This window comes from Anguilla anguilla, chromosome 14 (genome assembly GCF_013347855.1).
Source record: "Anguilla anguilla isolate fAngAng1 chromosome 14, fAngAng1.pri, whole genome shotgun sequence".
NCBI lineage: Eukaryota > Metazoa > Chordata > Actinopteri > Anguilliformes > Anguillidae > Anguilla > Anguilla anguilla.
The window spans coordinates 25,491,282-25,513,169 of record NC_049214.1 but is presented as its reverse complement, the minus strand read 5'-3'; the positions used below and the strand labels follow the sequence as shown (position 1 = coordinate 25,513,169).

Genomic DNA, 21,888 nt, shown 5'->3' with positions numbered 1-21,888 from the left:
TGCCCTCAACATAATTACCCCTACCTATCCCACACTGCCTCTAACTGCCTTTCCTGCAGGAAAATGGCTGAATAACAGCAAACTCATCTTGGGTTAAGCCCAGAGCCTCTGGCTCTTCAACTCTCATCTGTGTTCCTGAACATGCTCTTTGGACACAGATGGCTGTACCAGACCTCTGTATTTCCCAATTTGTCTGATAATAGAGACCAGATGTGGAGCTGAACAATAACCTCAACTAAAAATTGGAGCTGAACTGCACTGAAAATCCAATGAATGTGTTTACATGTGTTATTCAGGGGTATTTTAAACAAAACTCAATATCAAGCTTAAAAAATAAGTATACGTTATTTTATTAATTTTTTTAGATGAAACGTTTATCAGGCATCTGAGTAGTTGCAATATCTACACCGCTTTGAAACGTGTTTCGATGGAAAACATTTTTAATACAGCAGGTGTGTTTTGGCCCTTGTGCTTTTCGGATTCTGGGAGTGTATATTCCTTACGGATTGCCAACATGATTTCTTAGATATTTTTATATTTTTTTTATGGCTTCTTTTATAGCTGCAGCTTTGATAGCGAGCCTCTGTGCTTTGTCTGCCAGGAGCTGCAAAACAGACTCCAGTTTCAGAAACTGTTCTCAACAGTGTGTGCTAGTAGAGCATTTGCTAGTAGAGCGTGTGCTAGTAGAGCATGCTAGCAGAGCGTGTGCTAGCGCATGCTAGCAGAGCATATGCTAGCGCTTGCTAGCGGTGTTAGTTCCCCACTGCATGTGTTTCCTGCTGCGTGTGTTCATTGCAGTAAGTGTCTCCCTGCGGGTTAGCTGCATGCTTAGGGTGGCAGCTTATCATTTGGTGGTTCTAGTGTGTGTAAAGCCCTCTGAGAAAGCCCCACTCTTCTGTTCTGGGGTTTAAAGTGGGCTGAGGCCAAAACTTCTGGTTGCGGTCCGTTTGTGGTAGTCTACAGAGACTCGTGTGGGATGTAGAACGCTGCTGAAGGTTGAGACCGTAAGGGTCTGTGATGGTCCAGAGCAACCAATGGGTGAGACCTGATGTGTTCCAGTGTGACCATTGGCTGAGAACCTGTAGATTTTAAGTTCAACCCGTTGGCTGAGAGCTGTAGATTTTAAGTGCAACCATTGGCTGAGAAGCATAGATTTTAAGTGCAACCACTGGCTGAGAAGCATAGATTTTAAGTGCAACCATTGGCTGAGAGCTGTAGATTTTAAATGCAACCATTGGCTGAGAGCTGCAGTGTTTCAGTGTGAGTGCAGTCACCGCGAGCGGTTCCCAGAGGGTCATCAGTGGCCGAGGCCACTCAAGCCCCAGGTATTTGGGGAATCCACCGCTGTCTCCCCTACGTGACGGCAGACGGGTGCGGAACAAACACCCACAACCCCCGCGTCTGGCTGTGCGAGTGACGGCATTCAGAGGTGACTCGTCACCCCCCCCTCCCCCCCCCCAGTATCCCCCATGGACGACATGGTCAGCCAAACCTTGGGGCAGCAATTCCTGCAGTACCTGATGGGAAAAAAATACAAATGTGCAATCTAGCACAGCAGCAGCACCAGGGAGAGAAGGGGTGAAGAGTGTGCAGTGTCCAGATCGGCCTGCTCACGGCTGTGGGGATTTACAGTGAGGCCGGATGTGGATGGGGGGGGGAGTGAGGGGGAGTGAGGGGGGGGGGGAGACATACTTGGACTCTTAATGACTCCAGCTACAGCGCCCACCAAACCCAGCTCTGCTTTTCCCTTTGCTAACGTTGGTCATGACTGCGCATTATGACTTTAACAGAGAGAGCTCTATCATCCTCGCCCACACCGGACCCCACCCCCCCAGCCTGTGTGTGGAGGAGATGACGACAGTCTGCTTTCGGAAGGGGGGGGGTGAACCCATGGTTGACCCCCCCCCCCTTTCCCCTGCCCCCGCCTGTGAACGTGCTGCCCGGTGTGTAGACACTGTGGGCGGGGGGGTCCAGCATGTGGGAACACTTCGTCTGCCAGTCCGTCGTCCCAAATACATTTGGGGGGGGGGGGAGGGAAAGGAAAGAAATCATAAGGATTCGTAACTTAAAACCACCGTGAGCCCAGATCCGAACCAGCGCGATTTATGGAAATTTTAACGCATGAGGTTTATAAATTAATGTACTGTAGATAGCACTGTGGGTAGTGAATCTGCAACTGTCAGCTCCTTCCATTTTTTCCCTTACTAATTTTCCATTTTTTTAAGTGCTTTGCCATGCTCTCACACTCCACTGGCTGTAAGGACTTAAGGGGTCAGTGAATGTATGGGACTTTTTCCGCTAAAACAGAAGCCATGGTGGACACTTTGAAAAGAACGTTTTTCTCAATTGACAGTTTACGTAATTGTTTTATTATTTATTTATCATTTTTGCGAGAGAGGAAATGGTTGTGAGACGTGCTTTCTCGACCTTTCCAGAACATCAGTCCCTCTTTCCCGTCAGACTTTTCAACAAAATTTATCCTGTGTAAACACTGAGTAAATATTACGCGATTGTTGTTCTTAGTTTCAGGCTACGCTGCGTATACACAGACTGTCTCCCTGTTTATTTGTGTCAGGATTTGATATGGTGTACTTCAGCTGGGTAACTAAGAGCTTTTGCCAGGAGGAAAGGTTTTATCACGTGGAGTGAAAGTGTTGTAAGTATGGAGCAAAAGCGTTGTAAGGATGGAGTATAAGTGTTGTTTCCAGGGCGATGAAAGTGTACCAGTAGAACAGTTGGGCCTGTCTTCTCTTAATTAGCCAAATAGCCGCAGAATTCCAGCGAACAGGTAACACCCAGCTGTGTAAGGGCGAGGTTCTGCATGGGTGGATCACAGTGACTGGACTTTTCTTTAAAACCCCACCAAAACAAGCTTTTTACTTTAAAAAAAAGGATCTAAAAAGGAAACAGTCCATGTTTGCTTTGTGGTTATCAACTTGAAAGAACATTCCTCCTTTTTAGGTGGGATCGGGGTTAGGGTGCCCGGCCGAGGGCATAAACTCATATTCGTTTATAAGTGAGGTTTTTAAAAAATATGCTTATAACAGAATGTGGAAGATATGAATTGAGAACAGCCCCTTTCTGTCTAGACGTGCTCTCTGGGGTCTGTAGGGTCTGTTTGAATAGTGAGAGTTTAAGGCCCCAGAATTCAGGGGCTGCAATACATCGATCTGCCATTACGTCACTACGGAGCTTCTGAGACGCACTGTGTGTGTGTGTCTGTGTGTGTGTGTGAGCACGTGCTCACGTGTGTGTGCGCGCGTGTGTGTAGACGTGTGTGTGTGTGTCCCTTGTGTGGGTTAGTTTCCGTTCACTCTCTGACACACACCGGTCTCGGGCGTCTCAGTGCGGGTCAGCGGCAGTTTGACCTCTCCTCTCTCTAAAGCAGGGGAGGCAGGCCTCGTCCTGCGCCACACACCCTTATACCCCCGAGCTTCACGGGGAGTGTCGGGTTTCTGCAGATTCCACGGCACCTCAAACCCCCGGGTGAAGAACTGTCCAATGAGTTTTGAGGCATTTGGTTGGATCTGAGCAGATGAGATGTTTCGGTGCACTTCAGGATTCATCTTGCTGCTGCCGTCAGTAGTCACATCATCACTAAAGACAAGTGAGCCAGTTCCATTGGCAGCCATACATGCCCAAGCCATAACACTACCCTTCCACCATGTTTCAAAGTTGAGGAGGGTGCTTTGGATCATGAGCAATTCATTCCTTTCTCAATACTTTTCTCTTTCCATCACTTAATACTCATCTCATCTGTCTATAAGAGTTTGTTTGAGAACTTCATCGTTTTTTTAAAATGTAGTACTTTTTGCACCCTCCTTTAAACAGATTAAAATACTGATTCATCTTCATTTGTGTTTTACGAGATAAAAAGGGAAAACATTGCAGGATTTTTTCCCACCATTTCTCCATGCAGAAACGTGAAAGATATTTCAGATCCTCCAGTCTGTACTTGTGGACTGCCTTCTTCCATTCAAAACCACAGCATTCTGATTCTGGTTCAAGTCTGGAGACTGATGGCCATTGCAAAACAGCCATTTCATGGTCAGTTAACCGTTTATTGGTTGAATTTGAGGTATGCTTGGGATCGCTGCCCGTTTGCGGCCATGTGTGAGCTTAGTGGGGGCGGTGGTCGGGGGGGGGGGGGGGGCGGGGTACCAGGTTTTTGGACAAAATGTCTTGGTACTTTCTGGAGATCATGTTCCCAATAACCTTAACAGGAGCCCTGGGAACAGTAGAGGCAAAACAACCTCACAACATCAAAGATCCACCTCCATATTTCATTGCAAGAATGACATCCTTTTCAAACATAAGGATCCTTTATCAGATGCCAAGCCTACCACTGGAATGCCTGGCCAAAAAAAAAAAGTTCAGTTTTGGTCTCACCTGACCGTAGCACCAGGTTCGAATCGACCCTCAGCATTGGAACTTCACCTGGAACCGGGTGTTTCAGGCAGACGGGTTTGTTTGTAGGTACCGCCAGGGACCAACCGCAGACCACACAGGTGTGATGGACACTTCTCTGAAGCACTCTTGTCAGCATGATGGATTAGCTGTGCCCCTGGGGGAGGAGCCAAGCCAAAGGTGAGATAATGGTGAGCTCCTCCCCCCTCTTTGAGCCGTCGGTGCTGGTCTATGCTTGTACCCTGATCCAGCTGTAGCAGTAGCTCACGTAGCACCTCTAAAATCAGAGCGAAAGGACAGGACACACTGAGTGTTGTGTATCTTCATTTTGGTGCGCTGTGCTGCACCCATACTCTGTTGTGGTGTGCTAAGCTTCACCTGCGATCCGGTGTGCTATACTTTACATGCACTCATGTTGAGGTCTAACTGCGATCAGGCTGTGCTGAACCTGCGTCGTGGTGAGGTCTACCTGTGATAAGGTGTGCTGTGCTCTACCTGTGCTTCTGTTAAGGTCTACCTGTGATAAGGTGTGCTGTACTGTACCTGCGCTTGTGTTAAGGCCTACTTGTGCTCAGGGGTGCCGTGTCGTATCTGTTTTCCCTCCCTCCCAAACCTGTTACCCCCCCCCCCATCCACCCTTCTTTGTTCCAGGCGAAACACACTCCATCCATCTTTACTGCTTTTTGTCCTGACGGAAGAGGCTTCCTAACCGCCCCCTTTAAAAAGCCCTTTATTGCCTCCTTACCCTTTGACCCGCTCGTAATGACGGCCGCGGCGGTTCTGTTGTTTGCCGGCGCGGTTGTGTTCCGCTTGATTGATGCCGACAAAAGACGGCACGCGTTGTCCCGGCCTATCCCCCGCCCCCCCAAACCCCCCCCCCCTGCTCAGCGTTACCCTCAGCTTGGGACCCGCTGTGCTCCCCGGGTCCTCCTCACACAGCTGAAATTAAAGCTTCAGTTTTTCGGCAAGGCAAATTGGAACATGCAGTACTAGTTAAGAGACTGGCTGGCCAGACTTTGTTCCGTTCGAAAGTTGGCCGGGAGGGAGCGTTTAATCTGATCTTAATTCGGCCGCTCACATGAAAGGCTTTTCCCTGGCCGGGCACACCCTCGCGGTGTTTACATTTCTGAATAAATAATAAGCAACCTTTATAAAAACGAATGTAAGTACTGCACATGTCAAGCCGTGAGTTGCATTAGCCGTGCAGTCATCAGCTGGAAAGGCTTCACAGGGCTCAGTGTAGATTCTGGGGTCTCTCAGTCCCGCCTCCTTGCCCAACGGTATTTGTTGTTGTTTTTTTTCTTCCCCCACCGCGACGGACATGAACGTCAAAGACGCGGAACCTTGTTGGCGAATCTGTTTGCGTCCGCTCTTTTCTCTTTCTGTTTCTTTTAATCAAGGCTTGAGGGAGGGAGGGAGGGAGGGAGGGAGGAGAGAGTGGGGGACGTTCTCAGCAACGAAATCAAATAAATGGCACGTTCTCCGCTGACATAAACACTGAGGTCGGAAAGTATTTCTCCTGTATGGGGAGGGATGATGGCATGACTCACTGTGAGCCTCATAACATTGTACTGCACGTGCGGATTCCACACATGGGACCAGTATTCCCTGGCAGGCTTCCTGGCACGTGGAAGAACCTATTTATGTTTCTGTCTCACATACGTTGTATATCTTACATCATAATGCCCAGACATTGCATATCTTACATCATAATGCCCAGACATTGCATATCTTACATCATAATGCCCAAACATTGTAAACCTTACATCTCAATGCCCAAACATCACATAACTTACATCACAATGGCCAAATATCACTTAACTTATGTCACAATGCCAAAACTTCACACGCCTTACATCACAATTCCTAAACAACTTACACCTTATTTCCCAACATCGTGGATCTTCATTACAATGCCCAAAAATCATTTTTTTCAAATAATTTATTTTTATCAACTAAATTTGTAGCTTTGGCACAATTTAGCCATGCGAATAATTGCACTGTTTGTGTACGGGATTGAACAGAAGCTGTGTTGGGTTTGCCTTGGAGGCAGCTGCTGTTGGTGAGGGCTTCGGAATGGCCGTCCTTTCCCTCCAGCTAAAAAAAGGGCCTGGAGGAGCCAGAGCGAACAGCGCGTCTGCGTGTTCGGGCGAGTCTGAGGACTATCTCTATATTCTGCCGCGCCGGGTCAAAGGTAGAATAGCTTTCACCGGCTGAGAGATTCATATTTCCTCCGCGGATTCTTCGCATACCCCGGGGAACCGGGGTGTAACTCCTCCCGGGGTGTAACTCCTCCCGGTTCCAGCACACCGGCTCCGGACAACGACTTCACACAAAGCTTACCAAACAGGGTGAGGTACTGGGGCGCTCCACAGACGAGCGCGAGGACTGCGTTTAGGTCCTGGGTGGTACGGACAGGATGTCCAAACTGATAAACGAGAAGAAAAGAAGGGATTTCACTGTTACGAAATTTCGGTATGTAAATCGTGGCCGTGTTCCGTGGAAAATAAGTCATCTGCCCCGAAGGCAAATGGGGAAGTTTGACAGGCAGAGATAAATGTTTACTTGTCTGTCTTTGTGTCCTGTTTAGGCCTGTCAGATCAGGGGCTGAGAGGGACAGCTAAGTGCGTCGTAGACAAAGAGGGCCTTTTGGGATGATGGCACCGCCATGCTGTTATTAAGCCACATTTCCCATGATTCAGTTGTGTTGTAGTCTGGGAGATGAGTGGGTAGGGATCATATGAGGATAGGAAACACATGCAAACACACACACACATTGCCTGCACACACACCGCACTGACACACACACGCACGCATACACACACTCAAACACCACACACACACACACACACACATACACTGCTTGCACACACACACTGCCTGCACACACACACACACACACACACACACGCACGCACGCACACACACACACACACGCTCTGCTTTTTAATGAACCCAAAGAGCCTGATCCAGCACAGGTGTCTGGAGAAACGGAAGTGGAATGAGAAGCAGGGCTCAGTCTCTAGCGGGTCTGTCGGACTGCTCTGGCTTTATAGGGTAATGTTGCTGCGGTCCCCATGTGTAACGTGGGACAGTTTGACGCGACCGTAGTCTATTTGCGCTTCGCGGTGCGGTGCGACTCTGTTCTCAATGTCGAAGCGACAGGGCGATGTGACTGTTAGTCTGTACGTGTCTGAGGACAGCGTGAGATACTGACCTCCTGACCAGGGGGGGTTGCGAGTTTGTCTCAGAGACCCGGAAGACAGCAGAACGGCCCGATGCGCTCGAGTTCGTCGCCGCCGTGTTAACTATGACTCCTTCTGCGGCTCCGCGACTTTCCGCTGGTGCTCCAGCCGAACTCCGGGGGACCGCGGAGGGGGACCGACCGGCGGGGGGGGGGCCCGAGCGGCGGAGGGGCTGAGTTACGGGATCAGTTGCGGGTGTCTAGGCGGTTTACCAGATGTCCTGTCGGAGAGACGGGATTTGGAAGTTTCCTCCGCGCCCCCCCCCCCCCCCCCCCCTTGAAAAGCTGTTTCCATAAGGCATACTGTCCCAAAGTTACCACCCCCGTCCTTCCCCATCCTCCACTGTCTGAGCCCATGAGCAGGGTGGTGGGGGGTGGAGGGGGGGGGGGTGCAGATGTTAGAGGAATATTCTTGCTGTCTGCCTCCCCCCACACAAAGACCATCCGCTCTTTCCCCCCAGCTTCGAAACAGGCATGTGTCTGCCAAACGTGACCCCCCGCCCCCCCTGCACCCCCCCCCAGCACCTCTCCCTGCCCTTCCTCAGCTAAACAGGAAAATGAAGGAGAGGAAAGAACTGGCCTGTTAAAAAAAAAAAAATGCTGGTAATGCATGAGTCACTGGCTCCCTCAAACACTCTCTCTCACAAACACACACACACACACACGCATACCAGTCACCAGCTCATTAATGTTTTAAAAATATTTTCTGACAGAAATATTTTCTGTTGCTGGCTCCTGTGAAATGAAAGGTTGGAATGAAAGGCGCAATTCCTTCCAGTGTCAAAATAAGGAAAGCGAGCCGTCAGCCAGCTGTCCAGCCTCCAGGGGGATTGTGGGTAAAGGGGTGAAGCCTTCTCTTCCCTTGGATCAAACCTTGTGCTGTTTACCTGAGAGCTTGGTTTTCTCCCAGCATTCCACTGGTTATGGAGAAGAGATGTTTGCATTTGAGAAAATTGTCGTGTGTGTCCATAGCACCAATGATGTTTTTTTTTCAGTCGTGTTTGGTCACAGCATTTCAGAAGTCATAAATAAATAAGGAAATTGTACAATTGTTGAAGGCCTTTGTGGGGGAGTTTTCATAATAACTCATTCAGTGAACTTGCATATGTTGTTAATATCCTCTAAAATGGAGCAAGATTCAAGCTGTTGTTTTTCCAAACCTTGAGTAAGGAAGTGAACATTGTAGCACATGGTTCAGATTGTTATTCTTCCACTGTGACATTAACTAAAGGGTTTTAAAATGTACATAGTACTTTATTCTAAATGTTTCATCGAGAGTCAGGGTGAAAAGGTCAAAATTAGAAGTGAAAGTGAGGTTGTGTCTCTCTCCCCCCCCCCCCACCCCCCCCACCCTCTGTCTCCTCCCCTGAGTGAGGCTGGTCTTTCCCCCGCTTCCTGTTTTAGCTTTTGGTGGGATTTTATTTTCGGAAAATCAACAGTCCCTAGTGTGCGACCCCGCAGTTGTGCCGCCTATGCCTATAAAGGCATTCCGGGTGGACGGTGGGAAAGGATGGCGGCATAACCAACAGCCACCTGTTCCACATAAAAAATAAAATAACCTTCTGCGTACACACAAGTACAAATAGTTTTCTGGGTTTGCTCTGGACTTGAGAAAGGGTCACCTTGGTTTATTTAATTTGTATGCGACTAAAATTGTTGCCCGGGTGTGTTTTGTTTGTATGCGAGTGAAACAGCGTATTCTATTCAAACAGAAATAGAAACTGGGTTTCTTCAGATATCTGAGATTTCAGTCATTCCTTTCTCATTTCCCTGGAAGAGGAGATTCAAAATGCCGGTATAGAGCTTCCAAAGGTTTGGAGATTTCTAGTGAACTCCTGGGCTGGTAATGAGCTGCAGTCCCGCAGGGCCACGGTCCAGAAGGTTCTCTTACTTCATTTTAAAACACCCCATCTTTTAGCACTGTGCAGGGAGGGAACATAAATTTAGCCAATCGGACAAAGGGGTTCTGGGTCAGGTGGCTCCATTTCTAGCATGAAACTATAGCCTTGCAGGCACTGTAGCCCACCCAGACCAGGGTAGAGTAGCCCTACAGGCACTGTGGCCCTTCAGTGTAGAGTAGCCCTGCAGGCACTGTGGCCCTTTAGGGTAAAGTTGCCCTACAGGCACTGTGGCCCTTCAGTGTAGAGTAACCCTGCAGGCACTGCGGCCCCTTTAGGGTAAAGTTGCCCTGCAGGCACTGTGAACCTTAAGGGTAGAGTTGCCCTGTAGGCACTTTGGCCCTTTAGGGTAGAGTAGCCCTACAGGCACTGTGGCTCTTCAGTGTAGTTACCCTGCAGGCACTGCGGCCCCTTTAGGGTAGAGTATCCCTGCTGGCACTGTGGCCCTCCAGGACCAGAGTAGAGCAGCTTCCTCACACCTCAGTACACAGTGTGTTGCTGTGGGCCTGGAGGGAGCCACGGAGAGCTGGGGTGGTGCTGGCACCGGTGAGCCTGTCCTGTTCTGCCCCCTCCTGTGAACAAGCGGAAAAAAACCCTTGCGTGTATCAGCTTCTTCCCTGCTTTTGTATGGTGCCTGTTTGTCCTCAGGTTTAGAGAGGGCTCACCATATCTCTGGGGGTCATGGGTCAGAGGTTAGGGGTCAGATTTCTGTAGTCTATATCTGAAAGCGGAGGGGGGGACTCATATTCCGCCTGAGCCACTGGTCAGGTTCTTCAGTTGGAGAGACTGCCTCAGTGGTAATCATTTTTTTATTCATTCAGATTATTTAGTGTTTAGTATCTGAGACTTCGGGTTTGGGAATGCAGATACTGCAAACAGGGACAGGCTTGTGTGTGTGTGTGTGTGTGTGTGTGTGTGGGTTGATGTAGTTCTACCTTGGGCCGGAGTGTCAGGGATACGAGCATGCGGGATAACAGCTGCAAGCTTTGCAACACCCTCTCACTCTCTGAGATTCGCAGAATTCAGACGGTTTGGCAGTTTCTCCGTGAGTCCACACTCCACAGCCAATCCAAACAACCTGTGGCTACTCCCCCCCCCCCCCCCCTTCCTCCCCCGCCCCCCGTCCTTCTCTTATTTATATTAAAGAGAGTCCTGCTTGCGCTGCGTCTCCACACTCAGGACCCACACGCCCACATTCCTGCCCCCCCCCTCCCCTCCCAGAGGCAGATGGGCTCCCCCGTCTGAGTCAGGCTCTGCTCAAGGTTTCCTCCTCTTACCAGCCAGTGAGTTTTTCTTACCACTGTCGACCCAGGCGTGCTCTTAGAGGGCTCAGGCCCGGATCTCTGTTAAGCTGCAAAGGCTGTGACAATGGCCACTGTAAAAAAAAGCACCATACTGTACAAATTGAACATTGAACCCCCCCCCCCCCACTGTCCCCTCCATCTCTCACTACATCCCTCTGACATAAAGCTAGCTCTTCAGATGCAGACGCTGGATTCGGTTGTGTAAGAGACCAGGCTCCCCGGTTTGGGGCTGCGGGCTGGTTTGAAACCGGAGGAATTAAAATGGCGGACGGGAGTCTTGCTCCGTTTTCGCCGTGGCGGCATTCAGTTGGCGGGATTCCGGGGAGCTGATGTCATCGCGGACCGTCCTTTCGCGATGAGTTAGTGGTTGATTCCTTTCGTTAGAAGAGGGGGATTCTGGCTCAAAGAGGGGAATGCTGCGGTTAGCGCCCCTGCTACTTCGGCGGCGACGGTTTTTCCGCGGTCGAGGCGATGTGGACAGATTTACCCCCTGCGGCAGGGACCGCTGGTTAGGGTTCGAGCTGGAAGCGGGACGTGGAAGTGACAGATTAATGGGGGGGGGGGGGGTGGAGGGATGGCTCCTTTGAATCCTGGCTGGGTTGTGGGACGGTCGGGGTGGAGTCTCTTTAAGGAGAGGCTGAGCCAGAAGGGCCCGAGGGATGTTGGCGGTTTTAATCTCGCGGGAGGACGGCGCGCTGTCCTGTGACCTCGGGACGACCGGGTCGGAACCTCATGTAACCGCGGCGATTGCTCCTGGCTGTGGGGGGCGGAGCCAGAGACACGGAAGTCTCCTCTTCTTATTTCCGCTTTTATAACTGGCGTTACGGGAATGCTCTCAACAGGATCAGATCTTCGTGTCAGACGTTCACGTTCCTTTAAGATATGGCGTGCTGCTCAGATTGATGAAGTGACCCCTTAGCAGAAGCACAGACAAGACTCTGAGGTTGCTCTTTGCCAGCGTATCTCTACGATCTTTATTTAGTGTTTCCTCCATTAGTACTGCGAAACAGGATCTTCTTTTAAAAGCACGTGGAGCACCATTGTAAATTCTACCGCTGGTCTATTAGTGCGCACCTGGAGATGGAGTTACGCTTAATGAACTCGTAAAGCGGAAAGAAGCTGCCAAACCCGTCTGAAATGCGTGCAGGCGTGCTTTCTAGGGAAATCACATCTGCAAAGTTATGCAGACCGCGGTCTAACTGAGGGATAATGCAGGGGGGGAAAGGTTATCTACGCGCAGACGTTTGTGTGTCGCATTCTAAGGAACGCTCCCCCTTTTGTCCGTTATGTAAGCCCCGTGATTAATGTGTGTACCCCCCACCCGTGCCCCTGCTCCTCACTGCAGATGGAGCTTGAGTAACCTGGGGGGCAAACCCTTTAAAAAGCAGGCCTTTGTGAGAGCCATCCTGGGATTCAAGGAATTTAGGATCAGCCCCTGAAAGATTCGAAGCCATGAAAAATCCTTTTGTTTTAGGGTCTCTAAGAGGGCTTGGGGTCATTACTCAGTCCTATGAAGGACAGCGGGCCATCACAGAGAGGTGTAGTGGCTAGGGAAGAGGGGCTGCACCTGGGGAGGGGGGGAGGGGCACGGAGTGGTGTTGCAGCATTACTTAAAATCCTTCGGGAAAGTTGTTATTTACGGTTTGAGCGAGTCTGAAATTGGAATGAATAGCCCAATTTTCTGATATCTACTGCTGTCAAAACATATCTTGTTTTGGAACAATAAAATAACCCTACTGGACTTCAAGGATCACCTGTTCAGACCTCACATTGGTTCTGAGAACCTGGGCGTGTCCAAATTCCCAGAACCCTGTGACTGGTCATCCCCAACCATCGACCCTTAGCCCCATGACCCCTGAAGTGTGACCCCTGAAGTGTGAGGGGCGTGACATTCCTCTCATAGGTCACGACTTGGTGCTTTATGTACATTATCCAAGGCAGCGTTACTCTTGGGGACAGCTGCTAATGCGCGTGTGAACCGCGTGTAAATTAAGGTGTACGGCCGTAGATGTGGGAAGTCAACCCTGGTTCTCCCACGTCTGCACAACTGATTCCGCAAATTACTTTGTGTACTTGTGTGCATTTGTTCTTTCTCTGTACAAATAATAAAGGAAATGAAATGAAAATGAAAAAAGGAAATATAGCACTATGTTAATAACTCAATATGACAACACTGCCATCGCCCCCCGCCCCCTCAAATCATTGTGGTGCCCCCCCTCCCTGCAGAGCGCCAACGTGCAGGTGGAGGACGTGCGCATGCGGGCCATCCTGGGGGTGCAGAAGCGGCGCGTCCCGGTGACGGAGGGGTACGTGGAGGTGAAGCTCGGCGGGAAGTGGAAGCAGCTGTGCGACGAGAAGTGGACCCTGATGAACAGCCGGGTCATCTGCGGGATGTTCGGCTTCCCCAGCGAGAAGAAGCACAACCCCCGCGCCTACAAGTGAGTGGCCACGCCCCGCCCACCGGCCCCGCCCCCCGGCCCCGCCTGCTCCCCCACCCACCCCCCACGCTTCGCCTCTGTTTCTACCGCTCGGGCAGTTAGACGTGTTCACCTGCTCACGCAGCAGAAGCAGAGACCCAGAGGATGTTAAAGACCAGGGGGGGTATCTGCTCGCGAAGCAGGATTGCTGGGTTAACTGGATAACAGTACTGAGTAAAACCCGGAACGGCTACTTTTCATTCAGTCCATGTTCCAGATTCGGAAAGGCTCCTGGTTTTAATCAGTGCAGTTGTCCAGCTAATGCAGTGGTACTTCATAAGAATCATAAAAACAGACAGACCATTATTCGAATCCTTTTCAACCAAATTGTACACATCCTTAACCTATTTTAAATGTTATTTTCTTTTCCTTGCAATCCGAAATGCCCAGTTATATTCATTAGCAAGCCTCATTGATGGAGCCCTTTGGCAGTTAGGCAGAGCAAAGAGTTATCTGGATAACTGCGCTGAGTAAAACCCGGAACAGCTCTTTTTACTTCAGTCCATGTTCCGGATTTGGGAGGGTTCCGGGTTTTACTCGGTGCAGTTATCCAGCTAATGCAGTAACCCTGCTTTGTGAAACAGGCCCGAGGCCTGGCACAGTGTTAGGCAGTGGGCACAACATCAGGCCCAGATGGGCTCTCCTTACAACATTGCATTCTTGTGCTATTTTGTTCATCAGAAAAGCATTCCAGTCCTGGTCTGTGTCCTTTAGCAGTGGTGGTAGGGATGGGGGGGGCGGGGGGATGGGGGGGGGGGGTGTTCGGAGGTTCCGTTCTGAACAGCAGCTATGTCCCTGCGACTCCGTCCAAAATTCTGAAGGCAGTAATCCCGCGTTACATAAACAGCACTCTTTCACAGGAAGTTGCATCACTGTTGTTTCCTTGGCAAAGGACAACATGCTGAAGTCTGCCATTTAAGGGCTTTGATCCTCCTGTGACATTCCGCTGGCCAGTATTTTAGGTCACTTAAACTGTGCCACCGAGCACTTGTATGTCTAAACCAACCAATATGCACAGGTAAAACACATGAATGAATACTGTACATATGAGAAAATGGTTGTTTCAAAAACTGAATAGTCCACAATGCTGCACGGCCACACTCAAAAAAACGAAAGTTGTTTACACCAAGTTAGAGAATGTTCCAAGCGCATGTCTCCATGCTCTTCCTGTGGTCCCCTCAGAAAATCATTTTTCAATAAGCTGTCATCTTTAATATTATATGTTATATCTATTCCCGGCTTTAATGAGCCTGGGTCTCCTGCTGTTGGGCCTTCAGGCTCCAAACCCCTACATTCCATAAGGCTCTCGTCATGCCCGACCGTTCGACTCCAGCGGTGCTTCAGGAAGCCGTTCGCCGAGCAGGGCTTAGATTTCCTATCCACCAGAGAGTGGCCGCATATCTTCAGATTGAGGAAAGATAAAAATCAAAATGGCTGCCCTGCAGAACCATGAAAGGGACTGTGGAGAGTGAGGTGTGTGTTACTTGCTTTTGATCATGGTCCCAAAGGGGCCTGAAATGTCTGGAAGGTCTGTCCCTCACCCTCTGTTTTTTTAAATACGAGTTCTCCTCAATTCCTGTGTTCTCCTCCTGAATTCCACCCTTCTATGAAAGTTTTCTTAGGCCGGCAAGTTGTTTGTGGGTAAATACTATTTTCAAACACAGCTGGTACTGTTCTAGAAAAAGGATACGGGCGAAAGCAGCTCAGACTACAGCTGGTACGGTCATCGAGACACATACGGGTAGGTACAATTCAAACACAGACGGTACAGTCATAGAAACGGGTGGGTTTTAAAACACCTTGTGAGAAATGAAATGCTCACGGTTTCCTTCTGAGGCAGGCTTCTCTCTGAGGGGGCGGAGCCAGAGGTGGGGCTACATGAGCTGATACACAGGACAAACTGTCACTTCTTGCTCTGGCCTGAGAAACAGACACTCTCCTCTGTTCAGTTTGAGCACCTGACATTTTTGTCCCTAATATAGTTTCAGTCAGTCTTAACGATTTTCCATTTTGCACAAAACACGTGTTTGTCCAGCCACTGTACTTGTAAAAACTGCGTACAAACAAATAGAGCAGTAAAAAAGAGAAATGCCTTCTTAGTTCCACAACTGAAAGTGAAGGACAAAGTACAAATGCATGTGTGTGTCGTTCGCTCTCTGTCTCTCCAGAAAAAAAGGATTATGCTTCATGCTCATGACAGAGAACCATATCTCTGAGAAACAGAGCAGTTTCCCAGCACTTTCCCGTCCTGTTGTAGTTCACGGTGTAGCCAAGCTGACTTTCCACAGTCCGGGTACAGAGAGGCCTGTTTTCCATCAAACGGTTTTTAGCCGGAGCAGCTGCTGTCTAAATCGAAACGGGGGGGGGGGGGTGGGGGGTGGAGGGTGACGTGCTCTTCTTTTTCTCTTCTGCACGCCGACCATGAAACGCTGCCATGCAACCCTGTGCTGAATTCCGTGAGAAATATTTTTTGGTTCTGAGTCAACAGCAAGCGAACGCCACAAACTTAGCCTAGCGTCCTGTACTGCCCATTCATCTTGCTATCAAGAAAAAAAACCGCTTGTTTATAAACTGATGTTTATCGCAGTGGACTGAAGGCCTGCGTTGTTGGTGTGGCTGGGTCACGCAGCTACAGTGCTGCCCTTAAATCGTTACTCCACCTGAGTAATTGTGTGGGCGTGGCCAGATTTTTCTGTCCGATGCAATTCTATTTAATTTTTTTAGTACTTTTTACAGAGACACAGTCACAAAGACGATTTATGGTGGAATTGGAAAAGATAATTGGGCAAAAAAACCAGGCCCACAAAATAAGCAAGAGAGGAAAAACTACCCAGCAGGGAGAAAATTCATAGTATATAATTCATAAATATATTATATATTATGAGATACTAGCCATTGATTTATCCTTCCCATACATCTTTAAGAAAAGGACTGACTAAAGTGGTGTGTTTTGTGCTTACACAAAGGAGCAATAGGTCAGTTTAATCCCCATCTAGTGTCCACAAGGGAGAACTGCATTCCAAACCCAAAGCATGACACCGCCTCGCTAGCTGGTCTTGATCGAAACTCCATCCCCAGGAGTGGTTGCCAGGTAACAACCTGTGTCATTGTGTACCTTGATGGTACAGTGCTGAACGCAGTGTGATGAGAAGCTGGCCATTGCAGCATCCAAAATGTCAAACGATGAATCTTACATTGGACGAGTAATGAATAATATCTTTATGCAGCAACTTTGAAATATATTATAACAATGCATTAGCTACTCAGATTGCGAGCGGTATGATTTGCCGTATGTGGGCTAGCTGTGTGTGGTCTTGTTCGATATGCACGTAGACTAACGTCAGCTATGACAGAACGATAGCTGGACAGCTAACGTTAGCATTCTTCATTGTTTATGCAGCTTGCGGAATCACTTCCCAGCTGGTTGGGCTTAGCTGGCTCTCTGGTGTAGCCGAGCGCTTACCAACAAAGTCAGCCAGTTCCTCACTGTGACTCTAACTGTGCGTCTGAAGCCTGAACATGCAAAGGGAGATTACTCCATAAAACACTGAAAATATTGATTGAGAAATTACATATAGGAAAGCATTTTACTGCTAGAACTGATTGTACTACGTCTGAACGGTTTGTGCGTTAGATAACCTCAGATAACAGTTCAATAGTATCAATAATAATAGTGATAATTATAAGAATAACAATATTGATCAGAACAATGACACGAAGATAAGCAACACAAACTGTAAGGACAGTGATAACATCAACCAACCAAATCTACTCTGACCCACCCCCCCATCCCCCCCATACAGAAAAACCGATAGACCAGGACAAACACAACATTGTGTGTGTGTGTGTGTTTTCAGGGTGTACGCGCGCAGGAGGAAGATCAGTTATTGGGGTCACTCTGTGAACTGCACGGGGAACGAGGCGCACCTGTCGGTGTGCAGGCTGGGACCCCCGCTCACGCTGAAGGGGAACAGCACCTGCACCGGGACCCCCGTGGTGGCCAGCTGTGTTCCGGGGAGAGCCTTCGCCCCCACGCCCATGACTGGCTTCAGGAAGGCCTACAGGCCGGAGGTAGGCCTTTCTCACACACACACACACACACACACTCTCACGCATACACACACACACACACACACACTCTCTCGCACATACACACACAGACATGCACACACACACACACACACACACAGACACACACACACACCACAGTCAGACCCATGACCAGCCCAGCTGCGTGCAGCCATGTTTACCTGAGGGCGAGAACATGCCGTCTCGCTGCTTCTGGCACAAACTCCAGATTCACAGATAATAACAGGAAGAGGAAGATAATTCACAGCTCTGTGAGGTAAAATGAAACAGGGAGACACACAGGAAGTTCAGATCTTTACAAGAGACAAGAGAGAAAGAGACACAGTTATGAATTAATTAATGAATCATTGCATTTATATAGCACTTTTACGAACGCTTACAGTGATAAGTGGGAATTCACCTCACCCACCACCAATGTGTAGCACCCACCTGGGTGATGCACGGCAGCCATTTTGCGCCAGAACGCTCACCACACATTAGCTGAGGTGGAGAGGGAGAGAACATTTTTTAGCCAATTAAATCAGGGGATGATTAGGCGGCAAGTTCGATAGAGCCAGGTTGGGAATTTAGCCAGGACAAACGTGAGTTTATGAAGAAAGCCAATCCCAATAAAAGCGTGGCAATATTTCACACAGGTGCTGTATGGATAGCCTGCCCTGTGTCTGCTGCATGTTACCTCTCACCTCTTACATCAACTTACCTCACAGTGTACACACAAACACAGGCATACACTCAAAATACACACTCACAACGGTTTCCTCTCAATACATGCAAGAAACCACACATTTGCACACACATACCAACCTACAGTACACACACACACAGACTTGCAGACATATACACACGCACACATGCACACACGCATGCGCACGCACACACACACACATGCATTTTTTCCACATGCATTATTTAAACATTCTTGCCCTTCACTCTGCAATGAACCCTTTCTGTATGTCAAACGCCTGTCCGGTCGGCTTTTGTAAATATCTCGTTCAGTTGCGCGCATGTTTATAGAGTTTCTTGCTGAAGTTCTCGTGACAATACCGCCGCCGTTTATTCGTCCTCTCCAGCCCAACTGCCGATGTGTTCCGTTTACGCTTGGATGACGAATCGCCTCTCCAACCCCGGGAGAGACTCACGCTTATTTTTTCTGTTCAAGTAAACATTTTATTGAGACGCGCAGCCAAGGAATTCGCCGCTGACATCATTTCCACCGTTAGCATTATGCGCGAGTTGCGAATCCGAGCTTCTCCTGTCTGCCTTGCCTTTAACGGAGGAAGTCTTCTTCACTGACCTGCTCATGTAACACGGCTACTTAATGACTGTACCTATTTAACTCGAACGGCTACAGCTAACACGCATCTATACGCGTTAATGAATAATAGAGTGAAAACATTCACTGGTCTGAATCAGAATACTGTGAAATCCAGAAAAAAATCTGAGCAAAGTGGAACAATTCAAAACAATCCATATTCAGTGCAGTCCATAAATATTTGGCCAGTGACACAGTTTTAGTTGTTTTGGCTTTGTAGACAGCACACTGGGTTTGAAACGAAACAATAACTATGAGGTAAAGAGCAGACTGTCGGCTTTAATTTGAGTATATTTACATCCGTATTCAAGTGAACCATGTCTTGGCCAGCTGTGTGCAGTAAATACTTTCAAATTGAAGCTGACAGTTTGCACTTTAACCTCATATTCACTGTTCTATTTCAAAGCCAATGTGCTGTCTACAAAGCCAAAGCAACTAATATTTTGCCACTGTCCAAACACTGCACTGTAATGCCATAACAATTTTAAACAATCCTTATTATTCCAGAACAAGTACATTCTGAGCAGTCCAGAACAATTCTGAACAATCCAGAAAAATACAAATTATTCTGAAGAATCCGGATTAATATCGAATGTAGCCAGAGTGAAAGGCCGTCCTGAGTAAACCCCACACTGATTCAGTGGTCTGGGGTCCGGTAGCTTTACACAGTGTGGCAGGCATGTACATTAGATCTTGGGGGGAAGGGGGTTCCCCTCGAGCCCACCATAGGAATGGGATCTCCATGGAAACCGTGCGCACAGGAAATGCTCTGCTTCACCGATCCTGCGCGCTCACTTCAGAACTGAGCGTACCGAGCGCTCGCGCCGTTTTAGTGTCTTTTTTGGGCGACCTCTCGGGTTTTCATCCAGCATGCACTTCCAGGATGTCAGGTTTTCTGGGAACACGGCGTGTTCAGTGTAAGGCGAAGGAAGCGTGGGCCAAGTCAGTGGCTCTTAGAATCGAGGCAGATTTATAGGTTCTTGGCGCGTCCAGCCAGGCAGTTTCCCCTGCTATGATGTCCGTCTAAAGCCAACTTATGTTGGCTTGAAACTCTTATTTTTGAAGAAAGAACAAAACAACATTAACCGCACAGTGCTGTCTATCCCCTTCCAGGGCTCTGCGCTAACATTCTTTCCAAGGAGCACATGTGGACCTAAGTCGAAAACATTCGGTAGATGTGCTCCTAAATTATTTTGAAATTATTTTTCCAGTTAGCACACATCAATTTTCTGGAACAAATGCTTCTAAAATGGGAACACTATAGAGCCCAGCACAGTGTTCTCACTACTGACACTTGCTGTTAAACGAAACCATGAATAAACATTTTAGAGTGGTACAGGTGGTAAAGATTAGATCGGCACTACTTATTACTTTGCACAGATTGTCCCAAAAGCAAAAATAAGTGTAATAAGATTTATAGGGACTAATTCATTTTTACACATTATAAATTACATTCTGTTACACATTTACTGTGATGAAATGTTTGGTTTGTGATATTCCAGAACTCCGTGACCATCCAGTGCTGTTCCCTGAGATCTGCTCTCTGTGTGGAGATATTTCACCAATTTTTCCTCATTATAGCAGGAGGCAGGGCTGCAGATAGGGGGGGACAATGGGGACATTTTGCCCCGGGCCCAGGCCCGAGGGGGGGGGCCACAATATGGGGCGGAACTATTTTTAATTAAAAATAAAATATATTTGGGGGGTGGGGGGGGGGGTGCTGAGAATTCATTGCTATGACACTGGCAGAAGGGAAGATAAGACTGCATGTGGACTCAGTATTCAGAGCAAAGGTAGATCATTCAGTTTACTGCTCATATTCAAATTTCTGGCTTTTAGATACATGGCTGTTAAACATAGCCTTTCCTTATTTTGAGATTTGGTCACATGGTGAGCTAGAGAACACATACACCTTGCCTTGTGCATTTAAACTACTGTACAATATGTGCACACCACATCTCACATGAGACTTTGAAGGATTAATTTGGGAGTTATATTTGACCTGCTGAAGGCCTGCTGGGTGAAACATAGTGACTGTAAAATAGATTGATCGCCCACACTTATCCAAACATCAGTAAAATGTGACCCCCCATAAGCTGTTGTTCTAACAGTTAAAAGCATTCCTGTGATTTCGTAGCCAGGGCTGCACCTGCCGTGAGCACAGAGGTCAGAGGTCAAAAGGTCACTTTTTCCTTGGCTTTTACTGCCTACCTCTCCTCTGTCTGACCCCCTGGCCCCTCCCCTGACCGTGAAGTCACATTCCTGCTCTGTGATTGGCCTGCCATTCAGAGTGAAATGAGTTTCCTTTTGCAAAGCCCTGTCTGGGCTACATCTGTTGCTATACCCCTATAAAACACATTATAAAACTCATTCGCTACTTAAAGTGCTATATGCTGAATCTCCCTCTAGCACCATTATGGCACTTTGCCTAATGTTGTAAGATTATGTTTTAACATCGCTACTTTAACTTACTTTTAATCCTGAAGATTTGGCATCAGTTCTGCTCCTTGGCCAAACCATCGTGTCTGCTCTTGTGTAAGCTGCTCTGGATACGAGCATCTGCTGACTGCCTAAATGTTTATATTAAGTACTTACTAAATATTTGAACAAAACAGAAGTATCCTTGGCCTTTAAAAAATGCCTTGTAAGCTGGTGTTTACGTTAGAAATTCCAATAAACCTAAAACACGTCACGGTACTGTAACTCCACTTACGGTGTCCAAGCTCACTCTTCTGACTCCCAGTCGCCCTCTGACCCTGCACTGACCCCGCTGCTCCGGTCTCCACAGCAACCGCTGGTGCGTCTGAAGGGCGGAGCCCTGGTGGGGGAGGGGCGCGTGGAGGTGCTGAAGAGCGGCGAGTGGGGCACCGTCTGCGACGACAACTGGGGCATCCAGTCGGCCACCGTGGTGTGCCGGGAGCTGGGCTTCGGCACCGCCAAGGAGGCCCTGACGGGGGGCCGGCTGGGACAAGGTAACCCCGCCCCTCTGTCTAACCCCGCCCCCCCCCCCTCCCCTCTTGCGTCTCTCTTGGGAGTCCAGGCTGGAAGAGCTCAACTGTAACTCTTTTAATTGTAACGCATCCTCAGGATTACGTGAAGGTGCTGTTCTTGCCAGCAAGAAGGTGGGAAGGATGGCTCTTGTCCGTCTCTTTAAGAA

General features: G+C 48.6%; 1 protein-coding gene across 1 annotated transcript in view; it reads left to right on the top strand.

Annotated features, from left to right (window-relative positions):
- Window positions 1–21,888, top strand: part of LOC118212648 (lysyl oxidase homolog 2B-like) — a 43,665-nt gene that overhangs the window by 9,164 nt on the left and 12,613 nt on the right. The window contains exons 4-6 of the mRNA XM_035390794.1: window positions 13,080–13,291; window positions 17,188–17,401; window positions 21,520–21,703. Coding sequence (XP_035246685.1) covers window positions 13,080–13,291; window positions 17,188–17,401; window positions 21,520–21,703 — 610 coding nt within the window. The remainder of the gene's footprint in view (window positions 1–13,079; window positions 13,292–17,187; window positions 17,402–21,519; window positions 21,704–21,888) is intronic.